Source organism: Lynx canadensis, chromosome E3, assembly GCF_007474595.2.
Source record: "Lynx canadensis isolate LIC74 chromosome E3, mLynCan4.pri.v2, whole genome shotgun sequence".
NCBI lineage: Eukaryota > Metazoa > Chordata > Mammalia > Carnivora > Felidae > Lynx > Lynx canadensis.
Window position 1 is genome coordinate 648,566 of NC_044318.1, and position 15,629 is coordinate 664,194.

Here is a 15,629-nt window from a genome sequence, read left to right on the forward strand (position 1 = left end):
AGTGGCAGGACGTGAATTGGAACGCGCGGCGGGGGGGTGGGGGGTGGTGGCGCAAATGCTTCCTGCAGTCTCTAGGGGTCCAGGCTACGCGTGTCTGGGTTCCCTGAACCGTGAGGGGGGAGATGCGCGATGTGGGCCGCGGGGCCCGGCGCGCAGGAAGCAGGCGAAAACTCGCGCCCACCAAGAGGTGAGTCCTGCGCGCCTTTCTGCCTCCGTGGGCCTTGACTCTGCGCCTCCAGCCCCTCAGAGCTGGGCTCCCCAGGCCAGGCCTTCCCGCCCTTGAAGCCGCTACAAGGGTCGCCCTTCACACCAGGAAGCCGCTACAAGCGTGTGTGAAGAAAACTTTCATGGAAAGATGAAAAGGCTTCGTGTACATGTGGGAATTTCGGACTCTAAGGTGGCGATTCACATCAGTGAGTGGGATTCACCCCTCACCCTTCACATTGGCTTAGATTCCAAACAAGTTAGATTTAGGCATTAAAAAGAAACGATGGAGAGACTAGAAGAAACTTGGGGGAACTTTTTCAGAGTCCCCTGGAAGGGAAGGCATTTCTGAACATGACCTCCAATCCGAAGACCAGAAGCAGCCTGAGAAATTCAACTACCTGAAACCAAAGCTTTCAAAGCTTTCGGCGAAGCAAAATGCGTTAAGCAAGGTCAAAAAAACAATCCACGAATTGGGAAGGACAGGCTTGCAACTCCGATCGCAAAGGGCCAATCTTAATACGATTGACAATAAAGAGTTTAATAATGCAGAGCCCCTACAAATCCCTAACAAAGTGCCACCCTCCAATAAATCCAAGGACCTGCCTGGAAAGGGTATGCAAATGAACAGGACTGGGCTCCAACATCCCTCCTTAAAGAAATGCGAATTGAAAACCACCTAGATGCCTGTCTTATTTATACCCAACAAACCTGCAGAGTTGAAAAAGTTTGATCACCTGGCCGGGTGAAATTGTGGGCCCACAGTCGTCCCTGTATTCAGTGAGCGGCAGTGACAGCTTCCAGAAGCCTCTGGACTCAGCTACCAGAGCGACGAGAGCACATCGCTTTGCCTCGGTCACCTTTGTGCGCCTTCCCTGCAGAGGTGCTCACACGGTGTGAGGCTGCACATGGTTCAGTACACAGACGGGTATTGCTCATTAGGGAATGGCGTATTCAAACCACGAACACATCACCGGCCAAACCCTGCTACGGTGTGGCTGTGAGAGGAAAACCAGGAAGCTCTGTGTACTGATTGGGGGTGGTCTACCTGACTCACCTTTAGCTGATAAAAGAAAAGGGCAGAACAATGTGTCCAGAAAGCTACCGTATTTGTAGGAAAATGGTTTTAATTTGCATGCACCAAAGGCATAGAATGCATCGGGCAGCAGGTTATGCTGAATGACTCTGAGGGAGGGAGCCTGATGGCCAAGGGTTGGAAGGAGGGGCTTGACCTGTTTGTATCTTTTGCATTTTGTACTGCTGGGGACAGGGGGTTGGGGGTTGTTGAGAGTTTAAAGAAGGGAGGGAGGAAGAAACTGACCGCAGAAAGCTGGAAAGTGGGGTGGAGCGTGGAGACCCAGGGAGGACAAAGGCCAAGGTGCGAAGCCATCAAAGAGACTCTTTGTTCCTTTGGGATCTAGGCTGGGCCCTCCTCACCCCTGGCCGGTCTCAATTTAAAGGGACAGAGGTCAATTCTGGGATTTTGCTGAGCCGTGATTTCAAGCACTGTGCTGACCCAGGGTCAGTCGTGCTGGGACAGCAGCTGTGGTCAGCACTGAGCACTGGAGGCTGTTCCTGCCCTGGGCTGGGCTATGCACTCCGGGGGCCTCCCCTGAGTGTGTCACTGCAGTATGAGGCTCCACAGGTAGGAGGGGACGTGACAGACACCCTGTCCCAGTGCTGTGTCTGGGGGCAAGTGAGTTTGTAGACAGACCTGGAGCCCTGGGCTGGAGTCAGGAGATCTGTGCTAAGGACCAAAGCATTAGCAGTGGGAAGAACCCTAGGACCCACCTCAGAGGGCTTCAGTTTAAAGACAGGAAGCTGAGGCCCCCACCGCGGAGGGTCCTGTCCCGAGAGGGGCTCTTGTATTCCGCCTCAAATCACACAGAAAAATTAATTCTAAGGGACTTAGGACACAGCCCTTAGAACAAAAGGGTGGGAAATAATTAAGCAACATGGACAGCAAATTGGGGAATCACGAAGGAAAAGTTACTCGTTTGACTACTTTTTAAAAATGTTATGTAAAAGGGGCACCCGGGTGGCCCACTCTTGATTTCAGCTCAGATCATGATCTCACGGTTAGTTCATGGGTTGGAGCCCTGCATCTGGCTCTGCACTGACAGCTCAGAGCCTGCTTGGGATTCTCTCCTTCTCTCTTTCTGCCCCTCCCCCACTTGTTCTCTGTCTCTCAAAATAAGTAAACATTTAGAAAAATTTTAAAAAAATCATTGTTTATTTTTATAAAAATGTTATGTAAGTAGGGGCACCTAGGTGGTTCAGTCCGTAGAACACAGGACTCTTTTCTTTTCTTTTCTTTTCTTTTTTGAGAGTGAGGGGAGGAGGGGCAGAGAGAGAGGGGAAACAGAGAGAATCCCAAGCAGACTAGACCTCAGGAACTATGAGATCATGACTTGTGCCCAAATCAAGAGCTGGATGCTTAACCAACTGAGCCACCCAGGTGCCCCGAGCACTTGACTCTTGATCTCTGGGTTGTGAGTTCGAGTCCCACTTTGGGGGTAGAGGTTACTTTAAAAAAATTTTTTTTTCAACGTTTTTTATTTTATTTTTGGGACAGAGAGAGACAGAGCATGAACGGGGGAGGGGCAGAGAGAGAGGGAGACACAGAATCGGAAACAGGCTCCAGGCTCTGAGCCATCAGCCCAGAGCCTGACGCGGGGCTCGAACTCACAGACCGCGAGATCGTGACCTGGCTGAAGTCGGACGCTTAACCGACTGTGCCACCCAGGCGCCCCTATTTTTTTTTTTAATTTTTTTTTTCAACGTTTATTTATTTTTGGACAGAGAGAGACAGAGCATGAATGGGGGAGGGGCAGAGAGAGAGGGAGACACAGAACCGGAAACAGGCTCCAGGCTCTGAGCCATCAGCCCAGAGCCCGACGCGGGGCTCGAACTCACGGACCGCGAGATCGTGACCTGGCTGAAGTCGGACGCTTAACCGACTGCGCCACCCAGGCGCCCCTAGAGGTTACTTTTTAAAACTGTTATGTAAGAATAAAAACTGTGAAAGTAAAAAGTAGGATAAGAGTCATCAAGTGAAGAGACAAATGGGAGATTATATGTGCCATCCATATGATAAAGGGTTATTATACCTAAGATAGGCAATTTACACATTGAAACCAAAAGCAAAATAGACTCATGCTTTATACAGTCGAAGGTGAGCGGAGTTGCCAGAGTCCAGCACAGGCCGTTCAGAAGCTCTGGCGGCAGGGCACTGCTCGTGTAGTTTTCACACGAAAACAAGATACCTGTCAAAAGCAGACCGGCAGCCCTCTCCAGATGCCTTGCGCGGCACCCAAGGGAGTGCACGCTGCCTCAACCTTTTGAAGGTTACTGTGGCAGCATTAAAATGTAACAAAAACACAGGAGCCTAAGGACAGACACCCAGGGGGTTGACTGCACAAGGCTGTGTACTGGCAGGAGCTTGAGAGCTGTGTGACTCTACTCACCCGTGGCAGATTATGACACAGAAGTGTATGAATTTCCGCACAAGTTTTGTTCTGGTCTATGGGACCTCTGCAGGAAAATATTGACGGAGTGGAAAAATCCAGTTGCTGGATAACACGGATACATCCCATTTCCGGACTGGAAGGCTCTCGGGTCCTCTTGCCAGCTCTGTGAGTGTGGATGGAGTGGCCCGCTGTCCACTCACACAGAGGGGAAGGCAGAGGGGCAGTAGAGGGGAGTCTTTCTCACACACAGCCTGCGTCTGGCCACAAGGAGCGTTATGATCTTTGCTTTGGATAAAAATGCCAAAACTTAACAGAAGGAAAAAAACACCTATAATTCAATTTTATTCAAATAATGAGAGGAAGGGCTGCAGCCCCTGGATTTTGAGGATGGGCCTCAGGACCCACCCAGTGGGGGGGAGGAGGTAGAGCCAGCTGTCTCCCATCACCGCCCCCTGCCTGCCTTCCTCCCTCACTTCTCCTCCTTCCTTTTTCCCTCCCTCCCTCCCTCCCTCCCTCCATTTTTCTCTTCCTTCCTTTTCCCCTCCCTTTCTCACTTCCTCACTTCTCTTCCTCCCTTTCTCCCTCCCTTCATGGTGGTTGCAGGCAAGTGGTGCTGCTGACATCTGGCCTCAACTCCCATGGCTTCCCTTGCAGCTAGAGGCACGTGCTCAGCCCTGCACGCACGGTGGGGATGCTTGAGGTCCTCAGACACCCTGGCTGCTCTCTTCCATCCTGCCTGTCTTCCAGAACCCGCATGGGTCCCTCCTCCAAGTGCCTCCTGTGTAGGAGGGCCTGTGAAGACGTCAGGTCAGAAGGCACTCCCCGCTCTGTGTGTCCCTGGCCTCCCTTCACGCCACCCCATGGCAGGTCACCTAGAGGAAGGACCTCGGTCAACCCTCTGGTCTGGGGGTGCAGTCTCGCTTCCTTCTCGTCTCCGTGCCCACCCCAGCTTGTCAGCATAAACTGGACCCGGGGGCCCAGACATCTGGGTTTCACAGGAATAGTTTACCCAAAAGTTTTGGGAACAACATAAGAATTTTGAATATCTTACCAAGATGAAGTTGTTGTTTTTTTTTTTTTCAGTTCAAATACCATCTGTTATTAGAAAAATCGTTTTCCAACCAAGAAAGTAGGAAGTACATACTCTTAAAATTGTGCATAAATAAATGTTAGTTTTTGTTTTTATTTTTATTGTTTTAAAGTTCTGCAGGTGATTCTTATTTATTCCCATTTTATCTGGGCAAATGAACACCTCCTGTCTAGGGCGTTGGACACCCCTGAACAGGAAGATGAAGGGCACAGGCCATGCCCTCAGGCTCTTGGCCTACAGTGAGCCTGGGAGGAAACCCAAGTGCACTGGGGCAGGTAACCGGAGTGAATTCTTGGTCCCCTTCTAAGGTGCAGAGGGGGACAGGGCAGGAGGAACCAAGAGTTGTGCCCTGGTTTCAGGGCTCCCCTTGGCATTCCTCCTCAGTCTCCCTGAGCTACAGATGGAGGCAAGGCTAGCAGGGGGCCCTCCTGGGAGAAGGAGCCCCCTTTTCCTGGTTCCTGCCTGCGGCCGGCCGCTGGAGCAGGGGCAAAGTGGGGGGGGGGGGGGCGTTGACATCTCCCAAGCTGGAATCCCAAGGGCCTCCTGGCTGGCTCAGTCAGTGGCGTGTGCCACTCTTGGTCTTGGGGTTGTGAGTTCGAACCCACGTTGGGTGTAGAGGCTACTTAAAAATAAAGCCTTTAAAAAACTAATAAAATTTTTAAAAAGTGTTGGAGTCCTAAGAGGAGTGGAAAGAGAGAAGGAGGCAGAAAAAAATGTGAAAAACTAATAGCCCCAAATTCTCAAATTTGGTAAAAGACGTTACTTTCCAGATTCAAGCAGCTCAGTGACCACGAGAAGAATGAATACAGAGAAAACCACACCCAGGCACAACTAGGGAAAGCAAACTAGAGCAGAAAATATTGAAAGCAGCCGGAAGAATGGCATTCAAGGGAAGGCAGTTTGAATAATAGATAACTTCTCAGGAGTCAGAAACAATGCAGGACAAAACACGGGGGAAAACAGGGAAAAACACTCTTGTCAACCCAAAGCTCTATAGCAAAAATATCCTTTAAGAATAGATAAAACAGGGGCGCCTGGGTGGCGGAGTCGGTTAAGCCTCCGACTTCGACCGGGTCACGATCTCGCGGTCCGTGAGTTCGAGCCCCGCGTCTGATGGCTGGGAGCCTGGAGCCTGCTTCTGATTCTGTGTCTCCCTCTCTCTCTGCCCCTCCCCCGTTCATGCTCTGTCTCTCTCTGTCCCAAAAATAAATAAACATTGAAAAAAAAAAAAGAATAGATAAAACAGGGGTGCCTGGCTGGCTCAGTCGGTGGAGCGTGCAACTCTTGATCTCAGGGTTGTGATTTTCAGCCCCATGTTGGGTGCAGAGATCGCTAAAAACGTAAATAAACTCTAAAAAAAAGAATAGCCCAAGTAAAGACATTTTCAAATAAAAGAAAGTGAATAGGGTGTTGTCAGAAAATTAGAATGATAAGAAATGCTAAAAAGATAGATGTTTTCTTAACACATACAGTAACAATAATAAATATATTTAATTATATTGTTATTGTTATTGTTATTGTTATTACCACTTTGAGGTGTATCTTGAAATCTCGGATTGTGATATCTCCTGCCTTCTTCTTTCTTTCTTTTTTTTTTAAGTTTATTTATTTATTTTGAGAGACAGAGAGAGTGTGTGAGCAGGGGAAGGGCAGAGAGAGAGGGAGAGAGACAGAATCTCAAGTAGGCTCCACAATGTCATCGCGGAGCTCAGCGCAGGGCTCCAACTCACAAACTGTGAAATCATGACCTGAGCTGAAATCAAGAGTCAGACGCTTAACCAAGTCAGCCACCCAGGCGCCCCTCTCCACCCCCCCCCCCCCACTTAAGATTACTTTGGCTCCTCAGGGTCTTTTTTGGTTCAAACGGTATGATGCTGACAAAAATAGATGCATACACCAATGAAATGGAATAGAAAGCCCGGAAATAAACCCATGCTTGTATGGTCAACTAATCTACAACAAAAGGAGGCAAAAATATACAACGGGGTAAAGATAACATTTTCAATAAATGGTGCTGGGAAAACTGGACAGCTGTATGCACAGGAATGAACCTGGACCGCTTTCTTACACCACACACAAACTCAAAATGGATTAAAGACCTAAATGTGAGATGTGAAACCAAAAAGCCCCTAGAAGAGAACACAGGCAGTAATTTCTTTGACGTCAGCCGTAGCAACATTTTTCTAGATCTGTCTCTGCGAGTGAGGGAAATAAAAGCAAAAATAAACAATTGAGACCACACCAAAATAAAAAGCTTTCGCACAGCAGGCTAAAACATCAACATGACAACAAGACAATCTACTGAATGAGAGAAGGTATTTCCAAATGACATATCTGATAAGAGGTTAATATCCAAAATATATGAAGAATTTAGGGGCACCTGGGGGGCTCAGTCGGTTAAGCATCCAACTCTTGACTTCGGCTCAGGTCATGATCTCATGGTCTGGTGATCGAGCCCCACATCAGGCTCTGCGCTGACAGTGCAGAGGCTGCTTGGGATTCTCTGTCCCTCTCTCTCTGCCCCTCTGCCTCACTCGTGCTCTCTCACTCTCTCTCAAATAAACTTGAAGAAAAAAAGAATTTATACAACTCAATACCAAAAAACTTATAGTAATAATCGGATTTAAAAATGGGCAGAGGACCTGAATAGACAGTTTTCCAAGGAAGACATACAGCTGGGCAACAGATACATGAAAAGGTGCCCAACATCATTCATCATCAGGGAACTCCTCACACCTATCAGAATGGCCAGAATCAAAAAGACAAGAAATAATAAGTGTTGATGAGGATGTGGAGACAAGGGAACCCTCGTGCACTGTTGGTTGGAATGCAAACTGATGCAATCAGTGTGGAAAACAGTATGGAGGGGCGCCTGGGTGGCTCAGATGGTTAGGTGTCCAACTGTTGGTTTTGGCTCAGGTCACAATCTCATGGTTCATGGGATCAAGCCCCGTGTTGGGCTCTGTGCTGATGGTGGAGCCTGCCTGCGATTCTCTCTCTCTCTCTCTCTCTCTCTCTCTCTCTCTCTCTCTCTCTCTGCCCCTCCCGTGCATGCTCTCTCTGTCTCTCTCAAAATGAATAAACAAACTTAAAAAAAACAGTATGGAGTTTCCCCCCCTAAAATTAATGTGATCCCATACATCCACCGCTGGGTATTTACCCAAAGAAAATGAATATACTCACTTAAAAAGATACATGCACCCCTAAGTTTATTGCAGCATTATATACAATAGCCAAGATGCATGTCTGGCAGGCTCAGTTGGTAGAGCATGCAACTCATGGTCTCAGGGTTGTGAGTTCAAGCCCCATGTTGGGTGTGGAGCCTACTAAAAAGAAAATAAGAGCACCTCAGTGGCTCAGCCGGTTGGGTGTTGGACTTTTGCTCAGGTCATGATCTCACGGTTCCTGAGTTTGAGACCCACATGGGGCTCTCTGCTGTCAGCACAGAGCCCCGCATCAGATCTTCTGACCCCTTCTCTTTCTGTCCCCTGTTCGTTCTCCCTCTCTCTCAAATCAAATTAAAAAAATAAAACAAAACAAGACTAGCCAAGATATGGAAGCAGCCCAAGTGTCCATCGATAGATGAATAGATGGGGTGCCCCCTGGTTGAGTTGGTGGAACGTGTGACACTGGATCTCAGAATCATGAGTTTGAGCCCCATGTTGGGTATAGAGTTACCCTTTTATTTATTTATTTATTTTTAATGTTTATTTTTGAGAGAGAGAGAGAGAGACAGAGCGTGAGTGGGGAGGGGCAGAGAGAGAGGGAGACACAGAATCCGAAGCAGGCTCCAGGCTCCAAGCTGTCAGCACAGAGCCCCACGCGGGGCTCCAACCCACGAACTGTGAGACCGTACCCTGAGCCAAGTTGGACGCTCAACCAACTGAGCCCCCCCAGGCACCCTGATAGCTCATGCTTTTTATTGCTGAATAATATCGCTGGTAGGGATGCCTCACAGAATGTGTATCCATTCACCCCACCGAAGGACACCTTGGTTGCTTCCAAGTTTGGCAATTGTGAATAAAGCTGCTATAAATATCTGTGTGCAGATTTTTGTGTATGTAAATTTTCAACTCATTTGAATAAACACCAGGGAGCATGATTGCTGGATCATGTGTTTAGTTTCCTAAGAAACCGCCAAACTATCTTCCAGAGCAGCCGCACCACCACCCTTCATTTCCACCAGCAGCCAGGGAGAATTCCTGCTGTTCCACATTTTTTATCAACAATTGGTGTTGTCAGTGTTTGGATTTTGTCTCTTGTGATATCTTCATGGTGTCACTCTTTTCCTTTATAATGAGTGCTTTTTGTGCCTAAAGAAACTCTTCCCCACAGAAGACTGTGAACATATTTTCCCATCTTCTAAAAGGTTTATATAGATTTTCCTTTCATATTTCGGTCTTTCATATGCCTGAAACTTATTTTTATGTACATCTAGATCGGGTAAGGAGTATTGCCACCTTAACAAGGTTAAGTCTTCCAAACCATGAACATGGGATTTTCCTTATTTATTTAAGTCTTCTTTAATTTCTGTCAACAATGATTTGTAGCTTTCAGGGTGTAAGAAATCAAAAGGGAAATCTGAGAAATGAATGCAAATGAAGGCACACATATAAAAAGTTATACAATAGAGGGGCGCTGGGTGGCTCAGTCGGTTAAGTGTCCGACTTCGGCTCAGGTCATGATCTCATTGTTGGTTTGAGCCCCGTGTCGGGCTCTGTGCTGACAGCTCAGAGCCTGGAGTCTGCTTGGATTCTGTGTCTCCCTCCCTCTCTGCCCCTCTCCCGCTCGCACTCTGTCTCTGCATCTCTCTCAAAAATAAGTAAACATTAAAAAATTTTTTTTAAATAAATAAATAAAAAGTTATGCAATAGAGCAGAAGCAGTGTTTAGAGGGAGATTTATATCTGTAAATGTCTACACTAAGAGTGAAAAACTGTCTTGTAAAAATTAATGAAGGGAAACCTCATTAAAGTGGAGTCAGGAGGTCGGAAGTGGGACCTGTCACTCAACCTCCATTACAGGCGGGATTGCCAATTACAGACTCCAACACAACTGTCAATTACATTTCAATAGAAGAATAATCTCCAAGAAAGAATCATCAAGTAAAAGCCCCAATAGGGAGGGACACTGGGTGGTTCAGTCGGTTGAGCCTCCGACTTCGGCTCAGGTCGTGATCTCGCGGTTTGTGAGTTCGAGCCCCGCGTCGGGCTCTGTGCTGACGCTGCGTGTCTCCCTCTCTCTGCTCCTCCGGTACTCACGCTCTGTCTCTTTCTCAAAAATGAATAAACATAAAGCCCCACTAGGGCAAGATGTGCATTGAATAAGAATACGAAGATAATATGATATAAGAATAAATCAACCCTCGGGGCGCCTGGCTAGCTCAGGTGGTTAAGCCTCCGACTTCCCCTCAGGTCATGATCTCAAGGTTCGGGGGTTCGAGCCCCGCGTGGGGGCTCTGTGCTCACAGCTCGGAGCCTGGGTCCTGCTTCCGATTCTGTGTCTCCCCTTCTCTGCCCCTCCCCTGCTCACGCTCTGTTTCTACCAAAAATAAATAAAAACATTTAAAAATTTAAGGGACTCCTGGGTGGCTCAGTCAGTTGAGTGTCTGACTTCGGCTCAGGTCATGATCTCACGGTTCGTGGGTTCGAGCCCCGCGTGGGGCTCTGTGCTGACAGCTCAGAGCCTGGAGCTGCTTCGGATTCTGTGCCCCCTCTCTCTCTGCCCCTCCCCTGCTCACGCTCTGTCTCTCTCTCTCTCTCTCTAAAATAAATAAACGTTACAAATAAATTAAAAAAAAAAAGGAATAAATCACCCCTGCCTGCAACTCAGTCAAAAATAAACTCTCAGCACCCAGGAATCTTTTTTTCTCCAATGGACTGTTGTTGAAAACAACCCCTCCTAAATTCCGCCTCCATCTCTGTAAAATAAAGTTCTCCTTTTCCATTAACAGCATATATAGTTTTTCAAAAGTTCATTAAATAAGATCTAGTAAAATCTACTATTTCAAACTGGAGCAGGCCACCATCACCACCCCTACACTATTGTAACAAAATACCTGTTTCTTTCTCGACTCCGTCTTCCCCTTCCCTCCGCCCCTCCCTCTCCGGCCCCGCCCCCGCCCCGCCCCTCTCACCTCCGCCCCGCCCCCCACCCTCCACTACTCCCCGCCCTTCTCCCCATCCTCCCCTCCGCTCCGCCCTCCCCTTCCCTCCCTCCCCTCCGCCCCTCCCTCTCTCTTCCGCCCCGCCCTCCCCTTCCTTTTCTCCCCTCCGCCCCGCCCTTCTCACCTCCGCTCCGCCCCGCCCTCCACTACTCCCCGCCCTTCTCCCCATCCTCCCCTCTGCCCCTGCCTCTCTCTTCCGCCCCGCCCTCCCCTTCCCTCCGCTCCGCCCTTTCTCCCTGCGGGCTCCGTTGCCCGCCTTCTTTTCGCGCTCCGCCAGCGGCCCGCGGGCCGAGGGTAATGGGCGGCCTCTTGGGGCGCGCGGCGCTGCCGGGGTTGCTGAGCGGCCCGCGGGCCGCAGGCCCAAGCCTGCTCGCACGCCCCAGCTCGGGTGAGTGGTCCCGCCCGTCGGCGACCGGCGGAGGGGGGAGACGGGCGGGGGCGTAGCCCGGCCTTTGTTGGCGCGCGTGTGGCCGCTGGCCGCCTGGCTGTCTAGATGGCCTCGGGTTCCCGCCGGGCGGGCCGGGGGCGCCCTGCACGTCTTTCTTCACCGCTCGCTGCTCCCCCCCGCCATCCGCCCACCGTCCCGGCTTGCTTGCGGGCCGGGGCGGGGGGTGCCCTCAAGGTTCCAGAGCAGGAGGAAACCAGAGGCCTGGTGGCCACGAGAGGCAGTGATGAGGGTTGCAGCGGACCTGGGGCGGCTGTGGGGGCATTCTGAGCAGATGAACAGTCCCACACGGAGCCGCTGCCCTGGGAGCGTTTTTCTGCAGGCCCTAACTCCATCTGGCTCATCCCCGCCTGGGGTCCTGGGGCCCGTATCTGTAGCGGGTTCTCCCCTTAATTGCGACCCACAGGGTGCTCCCGAGAGCCAGATGTCTTCGTGTTCCAAACTCTGGAAAGAGTGAACTGCCCCGTTCTCAGGGACAAGTCAGCTGGCAGCCGGCCAGGCTAAACAGACGGCCCCTAGGCACTGGGTTTGGGGGGGACAGACAAGCCAGGGGGGCTTCTTCCAGGGGGCTTCATTCAGTCCTGAAGAAAAGTGGGGGGCGCCTACTGCCTGCTTTCCAGTCTCTGCACACCTTGTGGTTGATTTTCCCTCCGGAGGTGGGAAGCCGCAGATGCAGACCCCTCCAGGGACACTGGCCTGTCCCCATCCTATCCTTCCAGTTCTGTTCTCCGTCTTTGTGAGACATCCAGGGTTTAGGCTTCTCTCAAAGGCACATTTGACCCTGGACCTAGTGCTGAGGGTCAGCGTAACAATGTGGCAGGGGGCTGATGGGTGATGGGTGATGACGCCTCCTGTCTCCCTGGCAGTGTCCTCTAGAGAAGACTGGGGCCCGGCCCAGTCCTGTATTTGGGTCTGGAAGCGTCCTGTCTTGAAACCCACCAGCAGCACAGAGTTCCTGTTTGGCCAGTGAGGGTGTGCGAGGAGGAACCCTCTCCCATCTCCCCACCTACAGACACCCTCTACCTTCCACCTTCCTCCTCAGCCCCCCGCTCCCTTTTGTCCCAGTGTGTGCAGGGAAGGTGCACCTCACTAGTCCCTGGTTCCCCGCCGTTCCTGCACCTTGGACCTAGAAGAGATGGGCTTTGGGTCCTTCCTTGTGTGGCAGGCTGGGAGTTGAGACAGTGTTGGCCATCACTCCCAAGGGTGGGAGTCAAAAGCAAGGCCGAGAGTTGTGTCTGCTTTCCAGCGTGGCTTCTCTGGGCCTCTGGGTGGCCAGTGAGCGGAGCTGTGCCTCCCCAACTCTTGAAGATGCCTTCTCAGGCACGCTGTGTCCATCATGGGTGCTCCTGCCACTGCATGGGAGGAGCCACGGCCCCTCTGACAGGCTGGAAGCACGGGGGACCCACTGTCCTGCTTGTCCCTGAAATGCAGCGCCATGCCGGGCATTAGTTGGCTGTGGACCCGGCACTTCTCTCCTCCAGAGCTGTTCTGGAGAGGCAGACACTCTGAGGCCCAGCTGACACCTGGACCCGGGCAGGGGAATCCGGGTTCAGGGAGATGTGAAAGGGTCAGGCACCTGATTCCCCATCTTCTCAAGGAGGGTCTTCCTGGACCCGGGAGCGGACCCTGGTTGCAGTGAAGCCCGATGGGGTGCAGCGGCGACTCGTTGGGGATGTGATCCAGCGCTTTGAGAGGAGGGGCTTCAAGCTGGTGGGGATGAAGATGCTGCAGGTACCCGGGCTCTCGATCCAGGGGTGCCCTCGAGGGGACTGGGAGTGGGGGACTTCTCCTGGACCCCAGCCCTTCACATCTCAGCCCTGCGTCAGGAGCGTCCTGGTATTGGCAGAAGGGGAACGGTGGGGAGGTGTCTGCTGGTGGGCCAGCCCATTTTGCTGCTATTTGCAAGGTGCCCTGGGGTCAAGGTACCGTGGTCACTGCCCTAGCGTCCAGCGGGGTTCCCAGTCCAGGGGCTCCTCTCACCCCTTACCCCAATGCCACCCAGGCGCCAGAGACAGTCCTTGCCGAGCACTACCATGACCTGCGGAGGAAGCCCTTCTACCCAGCCCTCATCAGCTACATGACCTCCGGCCCCGTGGTGGCCATGGTACGGCAGGCAGGGGTGGCGGAAGGGGTGGAGGTCCCTGGACTGAGCCCAGACCTGCTGAGTCCTTGGCAGTCGCCACGTCTCCCAACCTCCCTTATCTCTGTGCTGCAGGTCTGGGAAGGCCCCAACGTGGTCTGCTCCTCGAGGGCCATGATAGGACACACCAACTCAGCTGAGGCTGCCCCCGGCACCATCAGGGGGGACTTCAGCGTCCACATCAGCAGGTCTGGGGACCCTGACACACTCAGCCACTGGAGCTGATGGGCCAGCTCATCAGGGTTGAGGAGGGCCTCAGTGTGGGGTGGCAGTCTGCTCCCAAGGCAGATCCATGGGACCTGGGCCAAAGTGAAGCCAGAAAAGATTTTCGATGCTGGGATGTCGCACACACCTCACGTTTGCAAGAACAGGTTTTTCAAAGCCCTTTGCGCACAGGAGATGATAATGCATTCTCTGTGTGCTGTGTGTGAACTCTGCCGTCACTTTCTGTTTCCTGACTCTGTGTTGCCAGACACCCCACAGGGTTGGCACTGGATGATTGGTGGGAACGTGAGGCTCCCAGAATGGTCAGGGCAGATCGTGAGGTTGTGGGTAAGAGGCCAAGGCCAGGCTGGAGCCAGTTTTCCATTCCTGTTCTTGCTTTCCCCTCTGCACAATACCGGGCTTGTTCCTCTTAACAGTACGGAATCGGCAGATAGTCCCCGGGACCCCCAAGGTGCACAATGAACTCTGTGCCTTACCTTTGCCACCTATCACTTGGCACAGGAACATCGTCCACGCCAGCGACTCCGTGGAGGGGGCCCAGAGGGAGATCCAGCTATGGTTTCAGAGCAGTGAGCTCGTGGACTGGGCAGAAGAAGGCCACCAGAGCAGCACCTACCCAGCCTGAGCACCCGGGCTGCCCTCAGCCACCCGGATCAACTACCTCTGTCGACAAGAACTTGAACCCACACCGCGGTCTGCCCTTCTGTCCCAGACCACCTCCCTGTCTACCTTCTGCCCCACCCCAGCCCAGAGGGGTTGAATAACCAACTTTATGTGCCTTTTAATATCCTAGCCAGTAACAACTTGGACCAAGTTCTTTCTGTACCAAAGTGCCAGACCGACAGTCTTTGGGGCATCTCCAAGAGTGGGTACTGTGACCTCCCTTCCCCCAAAGCCGGGGGCTGGGGGGGGGGGGCGACATTAAAATTCACTGTGTTGTGTATGGGGTGGATTGCTTGTTAGTTTGTGCCATCTCTGAGGTAGGGATGAGGACGAGGACTTTATGCAAAGTTATGAGTTTGAGTGTTGAAATAAAGCGTACCTTCTCACACATCAGTAGGGGATCAATTAACTTTATTGAATGTATCAGACAGGCAGGGGTCCAAAGACCCACAGCCTGAAATGGGGAGGAATCTGAGGTGAGCCCTGGAGCTGGTGCTGCCCATTCGTCTGATCATGCTGAATGAGGAACGGACTGCCTTGGGCAGGACTGGAGGGTGGCAAGAAGGGGTGTGGAGGGGACCCACTGAGACCACCCCCAGGGCAGAAGGCCTGGTAACCACGGCCCCCTCCCCTCTAGGTGGCTTCACGTGGAGACTGGAATTGCCTCATGTCTCCTTGTTTTCACGTTAGCACCATATACCTTACACTTCACCCCTGGTCCTCATGTGTGTCCCGGGTCACTTGTCACAGGTACTGGACATTGCATATCATTACATCTGCTGAGGCCGCCTTGGTCCTCACTCTACTTTTTGACATCTTTGAAGAGAAGTGCCCGGTTGGCGGGGGCCTTTAAACGCTAAGTGCCCCTCAAACCAGATGTTTTGCTAAGTGCCCCTCAAACCAGATGTTTTAAATGCACAGCGGGGCATGCGAGCGCCGCCTTAACTCGGGCACCAAACGTCCGCAGTGTCTGGTTGGCTCCGACCACGGCACTGACTCCCAATATTGTCAAAAGGACTCAGGGACGGAGACGGTTCAGAACCGTGCCCGTTGAGTCTCCACGGCGGGAATCCGCCGGCCGCGCGGTGTTCACCGAGACCTACCTCCAGTCCCAGCGGGTCGCGCGGCCGCTGTGGGCGGAGCGTCACGGGAGCCACGAAGGCCGCTGTGGGCGGGGTGTCTTGGGAGGAGGGTGGTGGATGCTGTAGGCGGAGCGTCCTGGAAAGA

The 15,629-nt window shown here is 52.0% G+C and overlaps 1 protein-coding gene across 1 annotated transcript; it reads left to right on the plus strand.

Annotated features, from left to right (window-relative positions):
• Positions 1 to 11,157: 11,157 nt before the first annotated feature.
• Positions 11,158 to 14,795, plus strand: NME4 (NME/NM23 nucleoside diphosphate kinase 4). Its single transcript, XM_030301066.1, has 5 exons — positions 11,158 to 11,317; positions 12,972 to 13,105; positions 13,377 to 13,478; positions 13,590 to 13,702; positions 14,241 to 14,795. The coding sequence occupies exons 1-5, from the start codon at positions 11,227 to 11,229 to the stop codon at positions 14,362 to 14,364; spliced, it is 564 nt and encodes a 187-aa protein (XP_030156926.1). The 5' UTR covers positions 11,158 to 11,226; the 3' UTR covers positions 14,365 to 14,795.
• Positions 14,796 to 15,629: the final 834 nt, after the last annotated feature.